At 45.8% G+C, this 24,950-nt stretch overlaps 1 protein-coding gene across 1 annotated transcript in view; it reads left to right on the top strand.

The window, feature by feature from the left end:
* LOC122390071 (long-chain specific acyl-CoA dehydrogenase, mitochondrial-like) overlaps positions 1–22,500 on the top strand; it is a 49,449-nt gene extending 26,949 nt beyond the window's left edge. Inside the window, exons 2-7 of the mRNA XM_043382698.1 lie at positions 18,157–18,303; positions 18,810–18,947; positions 19,074–19,238; positions 19,434–19,881; positions 20,065–20,298; positions 20,496–22,500. Coding sequence (XP_043238633.1) covers positions 18,157–18,303; positions 18,810–18,947; positions 19,074–19,238; positions 19,434–19,881; positions 20,065–20,298; positions 20,496–20,570 — 1,207 coding nt within the window. The 3' untranslated portion in view covers positions 20,571–22,500. The remainder of the gene's footprint in view (positions 1–18,156; positions 18,304–18,809; positions 18,948–19,073; positions 19,239–19,433; positions 19,882–20,064; positions 20,299–20,495) is intronic.
* Positions 22,501–24,950: the final 2,450 nt, after the last annotated feature.

Here is a 24,950-nt window from a genome sequence, read left to right as displayed (position 1 = left end):
CTCGAGGGTTCATAGCCAAAAATCAAGAGTTCAACTGATGATGGGTCAAAAACCGAACGGCATTTTTAATGGCTGTTTATGCATGAAACTTATGAAATAAAAACACACTACTCTAAATCTTTTTTTTTACATAGATGAATACATTTAAATATAATAATTAATTAATTCAGAATAAACCTCAACATAGAAAGATATAGGATTCCTCATGGCTCACTCGTGGAAGATCGGATATCTTTTCCTCGCGTGTTACAGAAAAACCTCGCTCCTTCGTCGCTCGGTTTTTCAGTAACCCGCTTGGAAAAGATATCCTTATCTTCCACTCGGAGCCATGAAGAATCCTCTATAACCCTCGCCGGCCGAGGGGGGGGGGGGGCGGGTGCCGCCCCCCCCCATGGGTTTTTTTCGCAATAGCTCCGAACACGCTGGCGATAGAGAGCTGAAACTTGGCATACCTGACCTTTGATCCAAGCCGCATCTTTTGACACCAACCGCATTTTTGGGTCAGGTCAGGTCACTGACCTATGACGTCATAAGTGAACCTCTGCACGGTCTTCAGATGTCGCAACTTCGCAACGCCCTCACTGCCAGAGGAGATGTCACAGGGAAATGAAACTTGCAGGATCTAGTATCCATTATGAGTCTCACAACTTGTATATCTCGGATTTTTCTTAAGGTCATATGAGGTCAGGTCATTTTCGTGACCTCACCATTATAAGTCAATGGGGAAAAATGAAAACTGCTATTCTGGCGCCGGGAACGATCTCCAACTATCTCAAGCACACAGAATCGTGATTTGATGCATTCCTTGCAAGGTTAGATGCGTCACTTTTGCAATGTTGACCTTGCGTGACGTCATTTATGACGTCATCAAGGTCATATTAGTTTTTCGTCAATAACTCTTGATCAAATTGAGCTAGCGAGTCGAGAAAGCCACCAATGGACTCAGGAAGACCTGCCGAATCGAATGATATGCAACATGACCTCTTTCGACCAACTTCGTGACCTGGGGGTGCTGACCTGACCTTGACCTGAGGTCAACACCCCAAGTTGACCTGACCCGGACAAAAAGTATATCATTCGACGCGCCTGAGCGAGGCGAACACGATGCTGCCAAAATCGCGGCTCTGCGGCCGTTTTTTTGCGAAGTTATTCGCCAAAAACTGAACCGTACCCTGGGGCACTTGACCTGACCTCAGAGGTCACCGGTTGATCTAGGACCTTAAAATCGGGTACCAATCTCTGCGTCTTGTAACGGCGCACACGCTCGTTTTTTCCGCGACGCGCTAGCTCCACCAGGGGCGAAACGGCGAGGGGGGTCGTACCCGCCCCCCCCCCCCCTCGGCCGGCGCGTATGTAGAAAACCAATAGGTCCGGCGAGGGTTAACCTTCGCCGGCACAGGCCATTTTGCGTCCTTCGACGGCACAAGGGGGGGGTTGGTACGACCCCCCCCCCCCCCCGTCGCGTTTGGCCCCTGATCGAGCTAGAGCTTCGCGGAAAAAAACGAGCGTGTTGCCCGTCACGAGAGGAAGCCGATGATACCCAATTTTAAGGTCCTAGGTCATCGGGTGACCTTCCAGGTCAGGTCAATGACCCGAAAACCGGGAAAATTGGGACCTGTCGGAAAGTCTATGTGGCTGCTATGTGGTTGTCCGGGGTGCTGATGACGAATATCGTGTTAGTTTTGATCAGAGATGATGTCTTGAAGCATTTAGACCAGGTCGGGTCAGGTCAGGTCAGGTCAACCGGTAAGGATTGTGACGGCCACGGGTATTCGTAATACGTGTCAACCACCTCTGACAGCTTCGTAACATGTTACGAAGGCACCAAAACTACTTCGTAAATGTTCAAATGGTTGCTAAGTTCGAATTCACCTCCTAAAACTAGCCTAGAAACATGTAAAACTCGAAAAAGTGAACCGAGGTCACCCGAGTTCACCAAAGGTCAATGACCTGACCTGACCTTCAGGTGACCTTGATACCCACCCTAATGTATGAGAGCAACATCAAATGACATGTTTGAACGTTTGAAACCACGAAAAGCTTGCAAACGCGTGGCTAATGCGAGCCGACATACGCCGAATCGCGATTCCGGCCAAACATGGTCTCGGAAAAGAGGTCACAGGTCGAAGGTCATTTGGGTCAGGGTCATGAAATTTTCAGGGTAGGTGTAAAATTGATCAATGCGAGGGTACTGAAAGTTTCGTCGCAATCGGCCGCTTTTTACGCGAGTTATTCGCGAAAAACCTTAGGGGGGTTGCATCAACCCCCATCCCCCTGTGCCGGCGAGGGTTAATGAGACGGCCGGTTAACCCCGGTGGATGACGGCACGTGATCGCCTGAGGTGGGGGGGGGGGGCAGGGTGAAAATATTTTCGTCATTGAATGCTCGATGCAATCGCTGCGACTTTTTACAAGACCTTCTCCTCGTCGTTGTTTCTTGCTTTCAACGACTGATCCCCGAATGATGACTATCCTCACGCAAGATAGGATGAATGGAGCTAGCAATTAAGCCCAAAAAAAACATTCGAAAATGTTACAAAAAACTTCTTTTGAAGGAAATGAATTGGATGGTTTTGGAGCCTCACGAAACATGTTTCAGATATGACGCGTCATACAAACTGACGCATAAAATCTGTGTCCAAAAGTGTGAGCGGCAGCTCCGCAAGCACTCGTTGACGAATGAAAAGCGTAGGTACTGCTCGGTCGCCATAGCAACAAGTAAGCGTCTTAAATTTCGAACACTGTCCGAGTGCGCCAGGTTCGACTACATCGAGGACGATGGGTGATGGTTGCCAGCTGATTAGATTAATGAAACGCGAATAAATTCAACTTTTGTTTGAGATGGCGAGTAAAAATGTGTTTGTTAATTTCAAATACCATTGAATTAGTTTTTGTAAATAAATAAACTACAAACGTCTCTGGACAAAGTGTTTCAAAAATAAACCAAGGCTTATGAAAATCGTGAGTAGGGTTGGAAAAAAAAAACAGGAAAAAGGATCACGTGACTAGCGTCCCAACCTTATCTGTAAGAATCTTGGGTTAACCCGCGCCCCGTGGGGCTATCAGCGGACCCACCCACCCGTGAGGGGGCGCCCCCTAAGATTTTGGAAATTTACCGGCCGATTTTCAAAATTCAAACGGCGTTCGATAGCCCCGACGGGGAACTACCTTGTGTCCAAATTTCATTGACCTTGGTCCAACCGATGACGTCACAGGTCAGTTGAAAGTTCGCATTTTCACCGTTCACAGACATTTCAAGAAATGTGTTGTGAAATCGAGTAAATTGGTAAGTTATTGAAAATCATCGATGGTACATTGTTCGTCAAACGCATATTTTGCTGAGGTCACAATATGAAAGTGTCGTATGATGCATGTTTTATGGTCCATTTTACGTGAGAAATTTACGTGAGAAATTGAGAAATTTTAAATTTACGTGGAGCAGTTCTGACACAGAACTGCTCCAGGCCGACCTCAACCGTCTCTCCACCTGGTCTGCTGCATGGCGTCTAAAATTAAATCCTACCAAATGTCATGTCATCTCCTTCTCCCTACGAAAATCTCTTATCCTAGCCACATACACTCTAGATGGCACTACCCAGGGCACTACCCTACAGCGCCGATCCGAAGTCCGAGACCTAGGAGTAATCCTCGACTCCAAGCTTACGTTTGCCGCCCACGTTGACCAGACTGTTGCCAGGGCAAACCGGATGTTAGGACTGATTATCCGTAGTATGCAACTGTCTCGACGCAACAGCAGAGCCGCCTTTGATCACAAAACCATGTTGTGTACGTACTACGCTCATGTGCGTTCAATCATCGAGTATGGCTGTGTCATATGGGCTGGAGCGGCTGCATCTCACCTGACAAGGCTCGAGCGAGTGCAGCACAAGTTTCTGATGTGGTTAGCTCGTTATTCTGACAGGCGCTCTGACGACCTGGACTACTTGGTTTTACTCTCACATTTTAAAGTGCGCTCCATCAAGTCTAGATTCATACAGTACGATATCATGTTTTTATTCCACATTCATCGTGGGAAGCTGGACAATGATGTGTTAGTCGGTGCGTTCGGTCTTGCCGTACCGGCACGGAGGACGAGGAGCACGGTTCTGTGGAACACACCGCGCGCGCGAGTGAACACTGTGCAACGATGTTTGTTTGTCAGGATCCCAGCTGCATGCAACTCATTCTTGCTCCATGACCCGACCACCGACTTCTTTACTGGTAGTTCATACTCATTTAAAACACGCGCTATCGGCTTCACAATTACGCAAGGCACTTTCATGTGATCTTTTACATCATACTCACGTGCTTTACTTTTATCGATCTTGTATGTAGGTACCGTCTATGAGACTTCTTACTTATTAGTCATAGTGTGACCTCTTACTCCTTAGTCATAGTTCTTTCTCATGAACCGATTTTATGTCTACTGTTCTTGTGATTTTATCTTGTACTCAATAACTATATACTCCTGCCGATTATAAAATTACCGTATTTATCACATTTTCTTACGTTTATTCTTATGTAGGTACTGTCATCTTGTGTATTGCTTGTGTGTAACTGACTTCGTCAGTAAAAGGGCGATGGGCCTGTTGGCGATCTAATAAATACAGCATACAGAATACAGAAATCCTTATGTGGGTCAGGCAACCTTTGGAGCCATTTTAGGTTACGTTCTGGTGAAGGTCAGGTCAAGGTCAGGTCAAATTAGATCAAATTTCAAAGTTGATATTTTTGCATAAAACGGATACCGAGTCGATGCAGCTCGTCACGGGAAGTCTAATGGTGGTCTTTGTTTTGCGCCACGTGGTCTAGAATTGCCAAAAATTGATTTTGAGATTTGACGTCATCATTTTTGAATCGCTATAACCTGGCCAAAAAAGATATATCGATCTGAAAGTTGGTAGGTATGTAGATAGAAGACGGTAGGTTCTAACATATATATTCCGTTTTTTTTTCGGAATCGGAATTCAAAAAACTTTTTGGATTTTTTGGCTAATATATAAAAAAATACTTTTTTATTTTTGAGGTCAAAATCGAACAGTTTTATAAATCCGAGATAGCAGTTTTGTAGCCCTGTCAATTCTATACCTTTTATGTTCTGGGTTTTTTTTTTTTTGTATCTTCAAAGCTGTAGGTCTGACAGCTCTTCTCGCGAAACCTTTTTTTGTCGAAAATGGCAGAACATGACGTCATTTTGACGTCATTTGTAGCCAACCTATCATAGCCTCTCGAAAAAGTTTTGGTTACAATGTGTAAAATTGATGTCCGGAGGGGTCCTGAAAGTTTGGTGGCGATATCTGTAGCCGTTTAGGAGATACTCGAGGGCAGCGCTTTTCGAGGAGCGCTGTGGCCCGAAGGTTTGGACTTTGAATTGTGAAAAACGCCCGCCCGCCGCAAAACGCAAACACCGCAAAACGCGCAAAACGCACGCCCGAACGCCAACGCAAACGTCGCAAAAAATAAACAAGCGCCCGCCCGCCGCAAACCGCAAATAAGAAAAACGCAAAAAGCCGCAAAACAATAAAACCGCCCGCATCGCACGCCCGCTAACCGCCAACCGAAAACGCCTAAAAATCGCCCGCCCGCCGCAAAAAGCAAACACCGCAAAAAAACGAAAAAGCGGCCGCCAACCGCAAACAAATTTAACACCGCAAACGACGCAAAAAAAAAGAAAACCGCCCGCATCGACCGCCCGCAAGCCCGCCGCCAAAGCCAAACACTGCAAAAAAAAAACACAAAACGCCCGCCCGCCGCAAAACGTAAACACCGCAAAACGTGTAAAACGCCCGCCCGAAACGCCAACGCAAACGTCGAAAAAAAAATCGCCCGAACGCCGCAAACCACACAAAAAAAACCGCCGAAACGCCGAAAAAAATAAAACCGCCCGCATCGCACCGACGCTAACTGCTAACCGAAAACGACTAAAAGTCGCCCGCCAGCCGCCAAACGCAAACACCGCAAATAAGCGTCCGGCCGCAGCAAGATAATAATTTATCAACGACTGGCATACCGCTAGGATTCCAGAGATTCAGCTTTTTGGTCATTTTCACAAATCAAAAAGACATCTGCAAAAATCTCCTAGATGAAAGCGCCCAATCAAAAAACGGATGGCACGTGCGTGTTCCTCGCCCCCAACTTCCTTCAGGTCAATCGTCATTTGGGTCACCTAACGCATTGACGACCGGCTGGGTGGAATGAACATTGCGCCAAGAAACGTAAGCATGTTGTCAAAAAGAATCCCCAGAATGGTGGATCCCAAAAGTTTGAAACTACCACTTTGACCCACTGGACGACACCTTAAACAGTTGCCGACCGGATGACACCCATTGTTTGGTCACCCACGCCACAGTATGCATCATGGGTGCGCCGGAATGACCAAAAGTCCAAATTTCCGGTGTGCAGGGTCATTTTCAACGGCACGTGTAGAAAAACACAATTCTAAAGAAAAGTGTTTTAACTATTGACAACAAACCTTCGGTTATCCACGAAAAGGACGGGGGGGGGGGACGTTTCGGCCCACCCCCTACGTGGCGCGGGTTAGCTATATGGACAACAAAACGAATGCCTATGTTTATCAAGTGTTTCAAACTAAAAGTGTCCTTCCATGAAGTGCTTGTTAAAATTATGTCCGTTCATTTAACCCGCGCGGGGCTGGGGTCTCCAGCCGAACGCGCGGGGCTGGGGGGGGGGTAAATTTTACCCCCCCTGTTATCTCCCGAACTAATGGTCCGATTTGGAAAATTCAAACGCCAATCGAAAGATCTCATCACGAACAACTAAAAACATGTACTTAATTTTAAGTTTGAGGTCAAGGTCAAGGTCAGGTCAAGGGTACAAATTGCAAGTTCCTACAGTATCAGCCTTGCACCGTAGTTGCCGAAGAATGGAGTCATGGACTGAGACTGATCGCCCAAAACGTGTTCTTAGGCTACCAAGACAATATTCGTTGCATACAATATCATTCAGAGGTCAAGGTCAAGGTCAGGTCAGGTCAGGTCAGGTCACCAAAAACAAAATATAGAAAAGGGCATGTGCGACACATGTTTTATGGGTCATTTTACTCATAGAATTCAATAGGCACACTCAATAAGTGATATGGACCACCTCTGGATGAATTTCAGGTCGAGGTCAGGTCAAGGTCAGGTCAAGTGAGGTCAAATTTTGAAGTTGGTTGCTAAGACCTAAAAAGGTGTCTATCTGATGCAGTTTTTCACGGCGAGTCGAATGATGCTATTTTTGTTTCCGTACGAGGTCTAGAACTTCCAAAAAAGTCATTTTTCAAAATTTTTGTGTGTCGTGACGTCATACAATTTTGAATAACTCCCACATTTTTGAACCGATTCTTCTAAAACTTGGTATGTAGGTACACATAGACCACTTCTCTGACATATATTCCGTTTTTTTTCGATACACTCAAAATTTTGGATTTTATAGCTATTTTCCCAAAAAAGTCAGTTTTTTGGAAAAATTTGGGCCAAAATCCAAAATTTTCAAAAAACCGAGATAGCCATTTGATAGACAAAGTAGAATTACGTATATCCTTTTTTGTTACGTCTTGATTCCTTTAAAAATGAAGATGTTAGCGGCGTTTGAACTTTTGCCGTTTTTGAGGCGAAAATGGCGAACATGACGTCACTAAAACGTCAATTTCTCAAAAAATTTCCGACGGATTTCGCTCAAATTTTCAGGGAACGTGTCAAATTGATGTAAGAAAAGGTGCTGAAAGTTGGCGGCGCTGCGCGCCGCCGTTTTTGAGATATTGCAAAAATTCGCGAGGGGGGGTAAAATTTACCCCCCCCCAGCCCCGCGCGGGTTAACAAAAGAAGGAATGAGGAAAAGGAAAGGGGAAGCAAATTCCCTTTCAAAGTATTCAAATGTCATGATTGCAGCCCAATAAACATGTAATAAACATGTATAATTCGCGATATACTTGGTACCTTCCCTTACTGAACCGAACGACAGAGTACCTATTGTCAGGTCAGACATATCTGGCCTCGTATTCCCGTCATTTTCGTTAGACTGCTGGAACAGGTGAGTGTTCGGCAGTCGTTACACTGAGAAAAACGTGAGAACACTGAACACCGACCTTTCTCTGAGACGGGTGAGACCCGTAGCCCTTCTCATTCTCCCAATTCAAATCAGACCACACGTTTTAAGTCCTTTTCCGTCCTTTTCCGTGACGTAGGCTCGCGCAAAATCTTTCATTTTTGCGCAAGAAGAAAATAGTAGCTGCAGGAGGCGAAAGTGGCGCGGATTAAAGTTTTATATTTCTTAAACGCATTTTACTCAGTTATTGAACGAAACCCACCAGTCCCATAGGCGGCGGAACGATTTGAGACAAGGGGGGGGGGGGGCACCAGCTCAAGGAGCCAAACCTAGGGTACCCCCAAATCCTGTTTTCTCATCGGATTTAGGCCACTTATTTTTCGTCACAGCCGAGGCATTCCACGTCAAGTGGGACAAAAAATGACGATTTTGAACCTCACATCCTCCGATTTTTGCGAAACTTGGTGAAACTACTCATCTATATGTGAAAAGAAAGCAGACATTTTTTTGTCAAGATATGACGTCACGTTTCCGAGATACACGTCATCAAACATTGACTTAGGCAAGGCACATTATCATCTTTAAAGCGTCATAACCATTGAAGTTTTAGACATATCACCACGAGACAAAGTGTGAAATGGAGGGAATAGATCAGGCTTTAATTTGAGGATAACAATATTGACGTAATTAACCAATTAGTGAACTGAATTAAAATTCAAAAAACAAATTTTGATTTTCTGAAAAATGGGTACCCTTCGATTTTGCTGATTTTTACATATTTTACTCTCCTATTCATTAGCTACATCATAAAAAATCCAGAATGGGCCGACGTCTACGTAACTGTCTTTTGAACTTCGTAATGTCTGGCACTCGCGTGTTTCGTTTTAGCAACCAAGGAGAGGCGCTACCCGAAGATGCTTCTTTCTACCCCAAACCAAAGCAAACCTAGCCTGACCTGACGTGACCTGACCTAATCTAACACGCGTAAATATATACAGCCCTCACGGCAGTTGCCGACTGGCCAAATGCTACTTAGATACGAACATTAGCCCTCACATTTGCCGGCTGGCCAGATGCTACTTAAAGGGACAGTATCATCGAAAAAAAAAATCAATGTATGGAGTTGATTTTTTTTTTTACTAGCATTTCTTATTTTTCTGAATCAGAAAAACATAGTTTGAGGACCGAACTCGGTGAAAAATATTTTTTCATGAGCGAGTCATTTTCATGAGCGAACCACCACTACAAGCATGGCCGCCACTTTGGAAGCCTGCGAAATTACTACAGAACTGGCGCAGATAATACATTATTGACGCTACGCTTACGCGGCCGCTCTTCTGATTGAGTTGTCGTTGAGATCGAGACTGATCAGATGACGTCATACATATACGTCATACATTGGAGGGAGATTGTGATTCAAGCTGGAGGAATTCCTTTGTTGAGCCGCTAGAATCCGAAGGAAACAGCGGAAATTGCCTACGACTATTTAATGAATTTAACGGTGATGAAGAAGTGCGAAAAACGTTTTGCCTTTAAAAAATTTGATGAAATGACCAGGGTAAAAGTTTTATTACTGGCGGTCAATTCAAAACGGCGCAAACATTTAAACAGTGAAGATAATGAAGCACGATTCAAAGTGTAGTACACCTTTCGTACTTTGAGCGGCGATAGCGGGATAACGGTGTGGAGCTTCGAGGATCGGTCTTCAGTTCCCGGACCAGAAAGGTGGGGCCTATGCAATGTCAAATTTCATCAAAATGGTGATACTGTCCCTTTAAAAAACGAATGCGTTTTAAAACACTTGAGGCTGACCGGCTGCGAGGCAGCGACCTTTAGATTACGAGGTGGCTACACTCGGCACACTAACTACTAAGCCATGAAGATAGATGGTCATCGCGGAGATGTAAGCCAGTTTTTTTTTTTAATGATGCCATTGGGCATTCTCCGGGCAACGCCTCTCTTTGGTTGCAAAAAGGAAATACGCCTGACTCCCAGCGTTAGGGGAGAAGGGCCCGGTTTAACCAAAAAAAGGTATTTAAAAAACGGAATTTGAATTGTAAGTGGGGCGGTGGGGAACTTTATCGTGTGTCAATTTCATGGCCCTAGATCAATATCTTCAAGATCAAATGAGGTTAAGCGTGATCAAATTTGCTATAGTGACTATTTTGCGTTTATACGCCCATAGCTCTAAGAGTTACTGGCCGATTTTCCTATTTCTTCCTTTATACGACATTTGTAGTGTTATGAGAATCTCTAGTTAATCTAACCATAAATTTGGTAGTTAGTGGCCTGATAAGAGTAAGATGTCGCCGGCAGAGGCGGGGATCGGCCGACGCGGGAAACGTTTCAGTCAAAGATTTTGTTTGCACCCTTTCAATTTTTACCAGTTGATTTTCGTATTCATTTTGATTGCGTGTACATTTTTAAGCCTTCACACAAAATTTGACACGAATCGATCATAATCAGCGGTAAGAAGCGCAGTGCAAAGATGGAACAGTCCCGCGCCGGCACAGTCTACCATTCAGGCGGCAACGGCCGGCGCCGGCCGCCGCGCCGCTCCGGCAAGATGTTTTACTTTACATCGCTATTACTAGAAAATTGTGGACCGATTTACCTATTGCTTGCACGGGAGGATTTGCAATTCAATTCTGGACAGATACTGAAAGTTTGACGTTAATATGATAATTATGGCGTGAGTTATTGGCGAAAAACAGGTGGGGTTGGCGAAATCCGCCCCTTCCATCGGCCGTGCTACGTTGCACTACTTGTTGCTATATCATCCAAAGTTATCGTTGGCCCACTCTAATTTTCTCAGCACGTGTGCGTTACGTGTAGTGGAAGACAATATCTAAATTTGAGCAAAATCGAAGGGTACCCATTTTTCACAAATTAGATTTTAAGAAATTAAATCAAAATAAAATAAATTCAAAATCACCAAAAAATGTAAAAATTGCCAAATTTAACTAGCATAACTCCTTGTGTACACGTTTCAGTTTGCTTGAAATTAATAGCTTGAAAAATGTTGAAGCTATAGATCTTTCAAGATTGCAATACACGTCCAATTCTGCTAAAAAAGCAGAAGTTAAGCGGCTTGTATCTCTGTAGCCCGAGGGCATATGACAAAATCCTTTCACCCTCAGAGGTTTCACCCAATAGCCAATAAGTATAACAAGTTTGAACAAAATCGCAGAGGTGGCCGATTTTGGCTGTCCCGGTTGACATGGAATGCCCCAGCCCTGACACGATGATTTTTTTATTTTTTTTTTACTAAACGAAAATGGCAGTTCACCCCGCTGATCCTCAAGTACTTATGTGTTTGTCTCTTCCTTATTGTCGTTTGATAAATTCCATTTATCCTACATGTATCAAATTACCAAGAAGCCATCGTAGTACTTATCAGTGGCGAATCCCAGGGGGAGGTCACATGGGTCATGACTTAGGGCCTGGGGTCACCACATGCCTGCCAGGAGCACCACAGGCCTGACAGCCGACAGGGGCACCACAGGCCCGCCAGGGGTGCCACAGACCTAGCAGGGGCACCACGGGCCTGTCAGTGGCACCACAGGCCTGTCAGGAGCACCATCGGCCTAGCAAAAGCACTACAGGTCTTCCAGGGGCACCACAGACCTGCCAGGGGCACCAGAGGCCTGCCAGGGGCACTATCGGCTTCGCAGGGGAACCACCGGCCTCACAGGGGAACCACCGGCCTCGCAAGGGCACCATGTGCCTGTCAAGGGCACCACAAGCCTGTCGTTGGCAATTTAGGATTGTCAGAGGCACCACAAACCTGTCAAGGGCACCTGCGTTCTAACAGGGGCACCACAAACCTGCCAAGGCCCAGGGACACCACAGGCCTAGCAAGGAATTGTATTAACCTAGGTCAAACCGATGACGTCACAGGTCAGGTCAAAGGTCGAATTTTCACCGTTTACACAGGCATTTCAAGAAATGCGTTGTAAAATCGAGTAAAATGCATTTCATTGAAAATCATCGATGGGGGAATGTTCTTCAAACACATATTTTGCTATTTGAGGTCACTGATACCAGGTCAGGTCACAGAGGTCAGGTCACTGAGGGTCACAATATGAAAATATCATGTGATGCATGTTTTATGGTCCATTTTATATGCCCAATACGATTATGTGGGTCAGGCAGCCTTTGGGGTCAGTTAAGATTATGTTCTGGTGAAGGTCAGGTCATGGTCAGGTCAAATTAGGTCAAATTTCAAAGTTGATATTTTTGCATAAAATGGGTATCGATTCGATGCAGTTCGTCACGGGGAGTTCAATGGTGGTCTTTGTTTCGCGCTACGTGTTCTAGAATTGCTAAAAAAAATTGAGTTCAAAAATTTGACGTCATCAATTTTGAACAGTTTTTTTTTTTGGTAGGCAGACAACTGAACCAGTGACAACTGAACCAGGGACAACTGAACCAGTAAAACTGAACCAGAGACAACTGAACCAGTGACAACTGAGCCAGTGACAACTGAACCAGCGACAACTGAACCAGTGACAACTGAACCAGCGACAACTGAACCAGCGACAACTGAACCAGTGACAACTGAACCAGGGACAACTGAACCAGTGACAACTGAACCAGTGGACAACTGAACCAGTGGACAACTGAACCAGTAGACAACTGAACCAGTGACAACTGAACCAGTGACAACTGAGCCAGTGACAACTGAACCAGTGACAACTGAACCAGTGACAACTGAACCAGTGACAACTGAACCAGTATGACAACTGAACCAGTGACAACTGAACCAGTGGACAACTGAACCAGTGACAACTGAACCAGTATGGCAACTGAACCAGTGGCCGACTGAACCAGTGGACGACTGAACCAGTGGACGACTGAACCAGTGGACAACTGAACCAGCGGACAACTGAACCAGTGGACAACTAATGTCGTACTGCGATGTATAGGTATAAGGTAGCGCGTGGCTGGACGGACGGTCTGTGCCAATCTGCCGGTCTGCCAATCATAAGCGGCGGAACGGGGAGGGCAACGGGGCACCGTGCCCCCCTTTGATTTTGGCATTTTAACCCGCGCCCCGTAGGGCTACCGGCGGACCCTACCACCCGTAGGGGGGGGGGGGCGTTTCGGCCCCCTCCCTAAGATCTCGGAAAGTTACCGGCCGATTTTCAAAATTCAAACGGCGTTCGATAGCCCCACCCGGGAACTTCCTTGTGACCAAATTTCATTGACCTAGGTCAAACCGATGACGTCACAGGTCAGGTCAAAGGTCAGATTTTCACCGTTCACAGGCATTTCAAGAAATGTGTTGTGAAATCGAGTAAATTGGTAATTTATTGAAAACCATCGATGGTAAGTTGTTCGTCAAACACATACTTTGCTATCTGAGGTCACTGATACCAGGTCAGGTCACAGCGAGGTCAGGTCACCGGGGGTCACAATATGAAAGTGTCGTGTGATACATGTTTTATGGTCCATTTTACATGACAAATGCGATTATGTGGGTTAGACAGTCTTTGGGGCCAGCCTAGGTCACGTTTTGGTGAAGGTCAGGTCAAGGTCAGGTCAAATTAGGTCAAAGTTCAAAGTTGATATTTTTGCATAAAATGGGTATCCCTTCGATGCAGCTCGTCACGGGGAGTCTACTGGTGGTCTTTGTTTTGCTCTACGAGGTCTAGAATTGCCAAAAATTGAGTTTGAAAATTTGACGTCATCATTTTTGAACAGTTTTTTCGCTATAACTTGGCCAAAAAACGAGGTATCGATCTGAAATTTGGTATGTAGATAGAAGACGGTAGATACTATCACATATATTCCGTTTTTTTTCGCAACTCAAAAAACTTTTTGGATTTTTTGGCTAATATATCCAAAAAATGCTTTTTTTATTTTTGGGGGTCAAAACTCTAAAATTTCAAAAATCCGAGATAGCAGTTTTGTAGACCTGTCAATTCTACACCTTTTATGTGTCGATCATTTTTCTGTATCTTCAAAGCTGTAGGCCTGACAGGTCTTCTCGCGAAGGTCTTTTTTCGGTCGAAAATGACAGAACATGACGTCATTCTGACGTCATTTGTGGCCAACCTATCATAGCCTCTAAAATTTTTTTGTCACAATGTGTAAAATTGATGCCCGGAGGGGTCCTGAAAGTTTGGTGGCGATATCTCCAGCAGTTTAGGAGATATCGACCGAAAAGGACATGGGGAGGCCGTTTCGGCCCCCCCCCGTACGGGGCGCGGGTTATTTAATATTAGCCCTATGGGCGTTGCATGGAAAGAATGGGACCAAAAGTCGGCAGTGCTCCGCCTTAATTGAAGGTGTTCCGCCGCTACTGCTGCCAATTGATCTGTGTCCGATCTATTATAGTGTACGTCCGAGAGCCGTACGACGGCTGACAGGGCTGACAGAGCCTGGTGGTCGCGAACTGGTTTGGTAACCGTTACGCCCACCTGGGACACCCGAATAGTTAGCAACGTATAAATAGTATTCACTATGATGGCCTAACTCGGGGCAGACAGGGCACGCAACGTGGGCTTGGCAGAGTTCAGCCCTCCTGGGCCCAGAGGAATCTCCGGTATATAAATGGAAGTCACTGCTCGGGCTAACATCGGGCTTACGCCAAACGTCGCACAACTAGGGCTCAGGGCTAAACAACGGCTGTCCTGAGCTCGCCGAGAGGGCATATACCTCCGGCAGAGCATGGGCTTTAGTCGGCGTTTTTGTGTCATACGCCGACTTTAGTCTTTAGCCCAAGCGCTAGCCGACTTTAGTCCAAGCGCTAGCCGGCTTTAGCCCGACTAAAAATCTCGGGCAAGCCGCACTTCAGCCTGCTTGTGCCCGGAGTAAAATTGCTTGCTGGGCTACTGGTTAGTGGTTCAGTTGTCACTGGTTCAGTTGTCCACTGGTTCAGTTGTCACTGGTTCAGTTGTCACTGGTTCAGTTGTCACTGGTTCAGTTGTCACTGGTTCAGTTGTCACTGGTTCAGTTGTCATACTGGTTCAATTGTCACTGGTTCAGTTGTCACTGGTTCAGTTGTCACTGGTTCAGTTGTCTACTGGTTCAGTTGTCCACTGGTTCAGTTGTCCACTGGTTCAGTGGTCCACTGGTTCAGTTGTCACTGGTTCAGTTGTCCCTGGTTCAGTTGTCACTGGTTCAGTTGTCACTGGTTCAGTTGTCACTGGTTCAGTTGTCACTGGTTCAGTTGTCCCTGGTTCAGCTGTCACTGGTTCAGTTGTCCCTGGTTCAGTTGTCACTGGTTCAGTTGTCCTGGTTCAGTTGTCACTGGTTCAGTTGTCACTGGTTCAGTTGTCATGGAACCGTTTTTTTTTCGCTATAACTTGGCCAAAAAAGGAGGTATCGATCTAAAATTTAGTATGTATTGTTGTGCTCGGTCGCTCCGCTTTGTCGGAGAATCCGACCCGCCGTCCAGCCTCAGCAGTAAAAAGTGTGTCGCTCTTTGTGCCTGTATTTGTGCCCCGCTAATACCAGTCAGGCCGACAGTCCCTTCGCTTAACCCGGGGCCCGGAACAAACCCGAGTCCCCCAAACCCACTGGTTCCCACCAAACAGGGCTGCCGTGGATTTCCCACGTCGGACGTCCCGGAATTACCCGAGGCCGGCCGACGCAAGAATGGTGAACGGCGGAATCAGTCGCCGGTGGCTCTCGGACCACACCCGAGGCACCTCCGACAACCCAACCCGCGGCACAAATCTCGTTCCCCACAGCCCGGGCGATGTACGACTGAGACGCTACCCCAGGTCGCACAGCACACGGGCAGCAGAGCGGCAACATGGCTGGGCCCGGCAGCACCTCTGGAGCAACCCAGGCAGCAGCACCGGTCAGCGGACGGGACAGGAGCCCTCCCAAAACAGTCAACCTCACTGGTGTCCCCGACACTTACCCGGCCACAGCCACGCACACACTGACCGCCGCCGCCGGCACGCACCGGTCGTGACCTCGGGTCAGACGTCACCACCAATCACAGCGCGGTACGGACACAAACTCGGTGCACGGTACAAAAGCAAAGTGACGACAGTCAGGGACCGGCCCGGACTCGAACCGGCAACCACCGACTGATCACGCCGGCCAAACGTCCAGACACCTTACCCACTCGGCTATCGGGGATATATGGGACGTGGCCGCACTCCAATCACCAAACATCAGTATGACACCCATTCAGTGTCCATTACAGTATATAGAAGAGACAGGGACTATCACATATATTCCGGTTTTTTCGAAATTCGGAATTTTTTTGGATTTTTTTTTTTAGTTTTCTAAAAAAACAATTGAATTTTTGGGGTTCAAAAACCCAAAATTTTGAAAATCCGAGATAGCAGTTTTGTAGCGCGGCTTTTTGTCTACATGAACATATAAAGAACTCTGAAATTGCTTGGTAACTGTAGATTTGGTGAGCGTTTCAAGATTGCATGTTTTTTGCTCATTTTTGCTCGAACATGACCTCAGTTTGACCTTAATAACTCCTGACCTAAGGTGACCTAAGACTTGAAATTTTGTGTGAAGGTGTCAGATTGATGCCATTTTCTTGCTATTCAGGAAAAACCACAGGGGGGGCCAATTGCCCCCCCCCCCCCAGCGGGTCGAGGGTTAAGTCACCAATATCAAAATTCCGAGATATGCATTTTAACAGAGTTACTGTTGCCCTTATCGATTGCTGAAAGTTTTAAAGCGATCCGTCACTCGGTGTAGGTACTTTACTATGTATATCAAGCATTGGAGCTTTTTCTGAGTTCGGGTCACTTGGCGTGACCTGGTGGCCTGACCTTGAGAGACCTTGGTCTGAAATTTTATAACATGTGATGGGAAGATGAAGGAAAGGATGCGCCTAAACTATGTAAAAAAAAACAATGTACTCGCGAAAAACCGCAGGGGGAGCACGGAGATGATCGCCCCCCCCCCCCCCCCCAGGGCCTCGTTTCATAAAGCTCTGCCGTACCTTACACCTTTCCGTAATTCACACCCTTTCAAACTACGGAGCGCAAATGAAGCCGTTTCACGAAGCCACAACTGGAATTGTTTACACCTCCGTAACTAAGCACATTTGCGTAGTTGCCGTAATTTATCAAGTGTCCTACAAATTACAATTTCATGTCAACACTTATTTTTTACGAGAAATTATAAAACAATTATGTTGAATTTTAATCTTAAAAATTATTTATGAAAAAACAAAATTGATATTGATGACCATCCTTTATTAAATCAATATATTGAAAACAGCAGAAAGCCAGCTAAGCAGAAGTGCCTTACTACGAAAGTGGCGCGGCGCGGCGAATAAACAAAAACCCGGTTTACATAGCATTTTTGACGAGGCTCTAGCTTGTTAATTTGGCGATAATTTCGATGCAGTGGTCTTCAAATATTTAGAGGGGATCATTTTGTAAATTGTGAAGCACCATTGGCGTCTTTTGCAACATCACGGACGGAGATATAAGCTTGCAACAAACCCTATGTAAACCGGGTTAAAATTCCGATAGCTGCCACAAAAAGCGACTGGTACAGAAGATTTGCAGTTCCTTTTTCTCATTTTGGCTGTTCTTTCTTCCTCACCGGGCTCAACATTATTAAATATATTAAAAATTAGCTTCGAATCTTCACATTAATTCAAATTCACGCAACATTTTTGTGCGTAGTTTACACCACTGATATCAAGAACTTGATAAAATATTTGGCGTTAATTACGTCGTTTTATGAAACCCAAATGGCATCAATTGGTCCGGAATCGAGTATTTGCCGTAAATGAAGCTCCGTAATTTCGATGGCGTGAATTACTCCGGTTTCCGGCTTTATGAAACCGAATTGGCATCAAATACGCCTAATCTGGCATAATTGACGGAACGCCGTAAGTAATTCCTTTTATGAAACGAGGCCCAGCAGGGCGCGGGGTTAAAGCCCTTCCAACTCAGGCTACACAAGGAACCTTTTGACACTTAAAGGCCCTTTCAAACCAGTCATTCAAGGGCCCTTTTGACTGCGGACCCCCCTCCCCCCTGAGAGAAATCCTAGATACGCCACTGGTGTCAGATGAATGTGAATTGCGGTGTAGCAAGGGATAGTGCATTATTGCCATCTACATTATTTTCTCTTTGTTGTTTCTAAAAAAAATTGTTTTTGTTCGCAGTTCGTCATCGGAGTTTCGCCCACCCCCATCTCAGATGCTGAAGCTCACGGACATTGGATCTCGTCCTCTGTTCAATTCTGATCATGACATATTTAGGCAAGCTGCTCGCAAGTTCTTTGATGCTGAGGTTAAGCCATATCACGCACAGTGAGTATTGGGCTACCTCCTTTGAAACCAGGACCTATTGAGCAGTTTTTGTTTTTACTTTCATTTCATGATACCCATCAATTCTTATTCATACGTCTAGCTTGTACGGCTCTCGCGAGATTAGGCGGTAGGTTTTGCACTTATACATTTCCGGTTATATCTCAGAAACTAATCGATCTAAGATGAAGCCACTTAACACTATCATGGCCGGCTTGACCTGTACACTCACTCAATGTACGTACAGTGACGTTATCCTAGTTCACTTAAGATAAATATCCTGTGTTAACTGCAAGGCTGTGTGCTATTCACTTTATCTTGGGCTTTGAAAGAAAAAAGGTTATATGTTTAAGGTTGACACGTGTTGCCCTTGTTGCTGTAGGATATGAAGCCTGGAGGTATTCAGTGTTATTGCAATCTGTTGAGTAAGCAGCGACATCAAAATGCTTGTGATGTGTGTAGGTATGTAGAATGTAGATAATGTGTTCACAACTTCATTATTCTTGCAGGTGGGAGAAAGATGGGCAGGTTTCCCGAGAAGTTTGGCTGAAGGCCGGAGAGCAAGGTCTCCTCGGGGTCAATACCCCGGCCGAGCACGGAGGCATCGGAGGCGACTGGCTGGACGCTACTATCGTCCTCGAGGAACAGTAAGCTCGTGTTTGCAAGCATTAAGGTTCTACGAGCAGTGATCTTATGGTACAGCTTTGAAGTGCCACACTTTCTCATGACTGGTGAAAATCTTTTGCTGACTAATCGTGCGTGCACATTTGCAGGGCATATAGCACGTGTAGCGGGCCTGGCTTTGCGATACATAGCGACATTGTGATGCCATACATCTCTCACTATGGCACACCGGAGCAGATCCAGCGTTACATTCCGGGACTGACGGACGGTACAAAGATCGGCGCTATCGCCATGACCGAACCGGGAGCGGGCAGGTACGTACTCGCGAAAAACCGCGGCGGTAGGTGAGATCTGTTTGGTTACGGCGACTGTTGGTGAAGGCCAGACACAGAGCGTTATGTTAAAAAGAACTTTGTTGTCAAGGGATATCTAAATGTGTTGTCACTTATCTCAATGCCAATTATTTCATCACATTTGTGGTATAACTTAGCATTGTTGTCTTTTAACAGTGACCTTCAAGGAATTCGCACAACGGCAGTGAAGGACGGCGACGACTACATCCTGAACGGCAGCAAGGTATTCATCACCAACGGCTACATGTGCGACGTGGTGATCGTGGTGGCCATCACCAACCCCTCGGCCAAGTCGCCCGCTCACGGCATCAGCCTCTTCCTCGTGGAGGAGGGCATGCCCGGCTTCCGCAAGGGCAAAAAGCTAAACAAGATGGGCATGAAGGCGCAGGACACTGCCGAGCTGTTCTTCGAGGACGTGCGCCTGCCCAAGTCGGCCCTGCTGGGGAAGGAGAACGGCGGCTTTTACCAGCTGATGCAGGAGCTGCCGCAAGAGCGTCTACTCCTCGGCATCAGCTCTATGGCTGCGAGCGAATGGGCCTTTGAGGAGACCCGCGAGTACCTTCTCAATAGGAAGGCCTTTGGCAAGACACTCAGCAACCTGCAGGTCGGTGATTTGCCGCATTTTTTCTGAAGATACTTTTTCTTTTTTGTAAGACTAAGGTGAACCGTTTGAAATGTTTTTCTTGGAGCTACCTGAGTTATTCACCATTGTCGAATAGGTTTTTCAACCAGTTACAGCATGGAACAAAAACTGTTTGATTGACGCATTGCCTGTTTTTTAAATTAGACGATTCAGCACCGTCTGGCGGCGATGAAGACCGAGCTGGTTGTGAACCGCGCCTTCACCGATCAGTGCATCGAGCTGCACAACCAGGGCAAGCTGGACGGCGCCATGGCCTCCATGTGCAAGTACTGGATCACGGACCTGCAGAACCGCATCACTTACGAGGGTGTGCAGCTGCATGGTGGCTGGGGCTATATGTGGGAGTACCCTATCTGCAGAGCATACGTCGACGCCAAGGTTAGCATACCAAATGTTTCTTAACCATTTGCGAATTTGCCGGTCGGGCAATTGAGCAATTGGTTATTATTTGTCATCTGCATAACTGCATAACATTACATTGATATTATTTTCCTAAATAACTGAGCGAATACCTGTTATTATTGTTGTTGTCGTTTTTATATTTATATTGTCTAATCCACCTCTCATCGTTCCAGGTGCAAACAATTTATGGAGGAAGTAATGAGATTATGCGAGAACTGATAGCCCGGTCCATAGTGTCGAAGAAGTGAGCTCGGAGCTATGGAAGTAACGTTTTATGGTGAAAAGGTGAAGTGCAATATGTCAGCATAGATTTGTTGCAGAAATGCACGGGAAATTGAATGTCTATAGACAACGTCGCCATGTTATGTAGAAATATGTGATGACTGATGATAATCCTCTTCTGTCATGGATTCTGCTCTTGCTTGATGCCAACGCATTAAAACATCGAATTATTCTCACACTGCCGTTGATAAGGTAGGTACCGTAAACGGGGGTGACTTTGCCATGTTTTCAACTTTAGACGCTTGTATTATTTAAACTTGTTAACGCATTGGGATGACTCTATGTTCAAAACACGGATGAAGATTAGGTCTTTGGTTTTTGCTATAATCGTAATTTATATCTTGCCTGAAAATGTTAATTTTTAAAGAAAATGAGTTGTGGCAAAGTTAAACTGAAAAAGGGGTGACTTTGCCACTATGCCAAATGATGGTTTTTTAACGCTAACAAATATTTATCAAACATTTTTTTCAGTTGTATGGGGAAGGGCAACGATCCTTAATTGTTTGATGGGAAAAATATAAAGTAATTCGATGTTTTTTGCTCTTAAATGATGTACAAAAAGGAGAGATACATTACTTTTATAATACATTATACTTGTTGAAAATAATTGAGATTTTATGGTAAACAGAAACTGAAAAATGGTTCAGATTGTATCGGTACTCTAGGACCTTGCCGCTTTCTTCCAGCGGCATTCAGAGGAACAGAAAGAGGACGTTCTTGCGGCAACTTTCCGGCAACCTTATTATCAGTGTTTTGATCTATAAAATGGTACATATTTCTTCAGCCAGTCATACTGGCCAACTCAGGAAATGTAGACGATCTTGACTGTGCTGAAAAAATGGGCCCAGCTTCATCCATTTTTTTATTTTGGTAATTTTTGCTTTTCTATACTACCACTGTGCATTCCTGTGTTAATTTTCAATATATAAGCTTTTACTTTCTAAAAACCAATTTGGAGATCAAAATGCTGCTACCTTAAAATATTATTTTGAATTGCATTGGATAAGTATTTCATTTTTGCATTGATAACATGGTGGCAAAGTCACCCCATGTTGTCTGTGATTCACTTGGAAAAATCTCCACCAAAAATTTTAGCTAAATGAAGGGACAAATGCCAGTTTTGTTGGATATGCTAACTAAACAGTATTGTCATGATCAATCATACCAAGTTTCAGCATCGCAGTTCGTCTGAAACATGATTAGATAATAAGAAGTTCTGACCTCTTCAAATTTGACCATTTCAATGACTCCAATAAAGTGGAGTCCAATTAGGCATTTAGTGGTAAGTTATCTCTCAGTGTTGGTTATATTGGAAGGCCCATCAATTATCTTTCATGCGTGCATAAAACAGTATTACATTCTTCGTAAAATATCACTGGAGATCTACCTAAAGGCTTTTTCGAGAAGCATGGCAAAGTCACCCCGCAAGGCAAAGTCACCCCCGTTTACGGTACCTGCTAATTAAGCATTTTCAAATAGTTTTCATTTTCATAATTTATAGCATATTTGGTAACTAGCCAGAACAAATATTTTATGGATAACTTGACCATTTCCGAACGATAGCCTGTTAACCATTCAGCACTCCAGCGTGTCTGTCGTAAGGTTGTCTTTTTATCTGTGCTTACACCAACTGTCTTCGAATGTCATTGATTTATTTGATATCTTGGTATGTCAAAGGTGCATGTGCTTAAATGACCTCGATGGCAGCTCCTTTTAAGAAAACTAGTGCTTTTGAAAACGTAGCTTTTTGAAGTCTTTGCGGTTCGTGGTGATAAATATCTAGATACATAGTACATACCTCCTAAGTTTCGCATCCAATGTCGATGTTGTTAGTTGAATTAGATATTCAAGCTGTATCTCTTTTTAGTGTGATGAAATAAACACGTTCAGCATGTGGTGCGCCTGGGCTGTCTTATTCGTTGCCTTGTCCCTTAGGATATGCAATGACCACGTCCACGTGTGTCGCCGGCCGACACGGGGCTTCCCGCCGGCCGGTGCAGACCAATTCGCGCGCCGATTTGTTGTGACGGCGCCAGTGACGTCGCTACCCAGCTCCGGTGCTGGGTTAGTCATTGTGCTGCCTCCAGCCTGGGGGTGGCACAGGGCGCGCCTGTGAAGTGAACTTTGATTCGTTGTCATTTGTCTCGTCCCCTATCACGATGCAACCGCAACCCGCGTGTGTCTGCATTCTGCCGCATTGCGGCCCCGGACGACCAATCCGCACGCCGAACCGTTGTGACGAGGCTACCCCGCCTCCCTGCGATGGGGGCGGGCCGGCGGCTGCGGCGCGACAGCGCGGTCGTGGAACCGCGCGGGAATTCTTGCCCAGTAGTTCCTGAGTTATACATAGAATGGCTGCAATAGGCGAACACGTAAAGTTAACCTTTTGAGGTCGCCGAGGTCACCTAAGGTCACCATATTCGAAACGGCGGATGAAATCGCATACACTGAATCGACTGGTAGTGTTTTCGCCGCAATCGGCCCAGTAGTTCCTGAGTTATAGAATGGCTGCTGTAGGCCACAACGGTCATTTGACCTCCCGGCTTCCAAGCTCACCGAGGTCACCTGAGGTCACCATATTCGAAACGGCTGATGAAGTCGCATACGCTGATTCCACTGGTGGTCTTTTCATCGCGATCGGCCCAGTAGTTCCTGAGTTATAGAATGGCTGCAATAGGCCACAACGGTCATGTGACCTCCCAAGGGCACTGAGGTCACCTGAGGTCACCATATTCGAAACGGCTGATGAAATTGCATACGCTGATTCGACTGGTGGTCTTTTCGTCGCGATCGGCCCGGTAGTTCCTGACCTATAGAATGGCTGCAATAGGCGAAAACGTAAAGTTGACCTTTTGAGGTCACCGAGGTCACCTGAGGTCACCATATTCAAAACGGCTGATGAAATTGCATACGCTGAACCGACTGGTGGTGTTTTCGTCGCGATCGGCCCAGTAGTTCCTGAGTTATATAATGGCTGTCGTAGGCCACAACGGTCATGTGACCTCCCAAGGTCACCGAGGTCACCTGAGGTCACCATATTCGTATCGGCTGATGAAATCGCATACGCTGATTCGACTGGTGGTCTTTTCGTCGCGATCGGCCCAGTAGTTCCTGAGTTATAGAATGGGTGCAATAGGCGTCAATGCCAAGTTGACCTCTTGAGGTCACCGAGGTCACCTGGGGTCACGGTCTTCGAAACGGCTGATAAATTCGTACCCCTTGATTCGACTGGTGTTTCGTTCGTTCCGATCGGTCCAGTAGTTCCTGAGTTATAGAATGGCTGCAAGGGTGGCGGTCGAATAGTGTTGTCCGCTAGACGCACCCCCAAAATAACGTCTCGTCAATTCAGCAACAACAAATATCAGCCTCACAGCAGCATATTTCGGGGTGTTTCAATTTGCCTAAAAATTGGTATATAGAGCCTCCTCGATGCGCTGATTCCGAAAATGTACCTCTTTGGGGTGGTATTTTGCACCGTTAACGAGTTAACGACCAATTAACATTTTAGCGGGAAACGGCGGGGTCTTTCGATTTGGCTGAAAATCGGCATACAGGGCCTCCTTGATGCGCTGATTCCGAAAATGTACCTCTTTGGGGTGGTATTTTGCACCGTTAACGAGTTAACGGCCAATTAACATTTTAACGGGAAACAGCGGGGTCTTTCGATTTGGCTGAAAATCGGTGTACAGGGCCTCCTCGATGCGCTGATTACGAAAATGTACCTCTTTGGGGTGGTATTTTGCACCGTTAACGAGTTAACGACCAATTAACGTTTTAGCGGGAAACGGTGGGGTCTTTTGATTTGGCTGAAAATCGGTATGCAGGGCCTCCTCGATGCGCTTATTCCGAAAACGTGCCTCTTTGGGGTGGTATTTTGAACCGTTAACGAGTTAACGGCCAATTAACATTTTAACGGGAAACAGCGGGGTCTTTCGATTTGGCTGAAAATCGGTGTACAGGGCCTCCTCGATGCGCTGATTCCGCAAACGTGCCTCTTTAGGGTGGTATTTTGCACCGTTAACGAGTTAACGGCTAATTAACATTTTAACGGGAAAGGCCGGGGTCTTTCGATTTAGCTGAAAATCGGTGTACAGGGCCTGCTCGATGCGCATATTCCGAAAATGTACCTCTTTGGGGTGGTATTTTGCACCGTTAACGAGTTAAGGACCAATTAACGTTTTAACGGGGAACGACGGGGTCTTTCGATTTGGATGAAAATCGGTATACAGGGCCTCCTCGATGCGCTGATTCCGAAAATGTGCCTCTTTGGGGTGGTATTTTGCACCGTTAACGAGTTAACGACCCGTTAACATTTCAGCAGCATATTTCGGGGTCTTTCGATTTCG

The sequence above is a fragment of the Amphibalanus amphitrite genome, unplaced genomic scaffold, assembly GCF_019059575.1.
Source record: "Amphibalanus amphitrite isolate SeventyFive unplaced genomic scaffold, NRLGWU_Aamphi_draft 000020F_arrow, whole genome shotgun sequence".
NCBI classification, from domain to species: domain Eukaryota; kingdom Metazoa; phylum Arthropoda; class Thecostraca; order Balanomorpha; family Balanidae; genus Amphibalanus; species Amphibalanus amphitrite.
The sequence above is the reverse complement of the archived record's forward strand: the minus strand, read 5'-3'. Positions and strand labels throughout refer to the sequence as shown.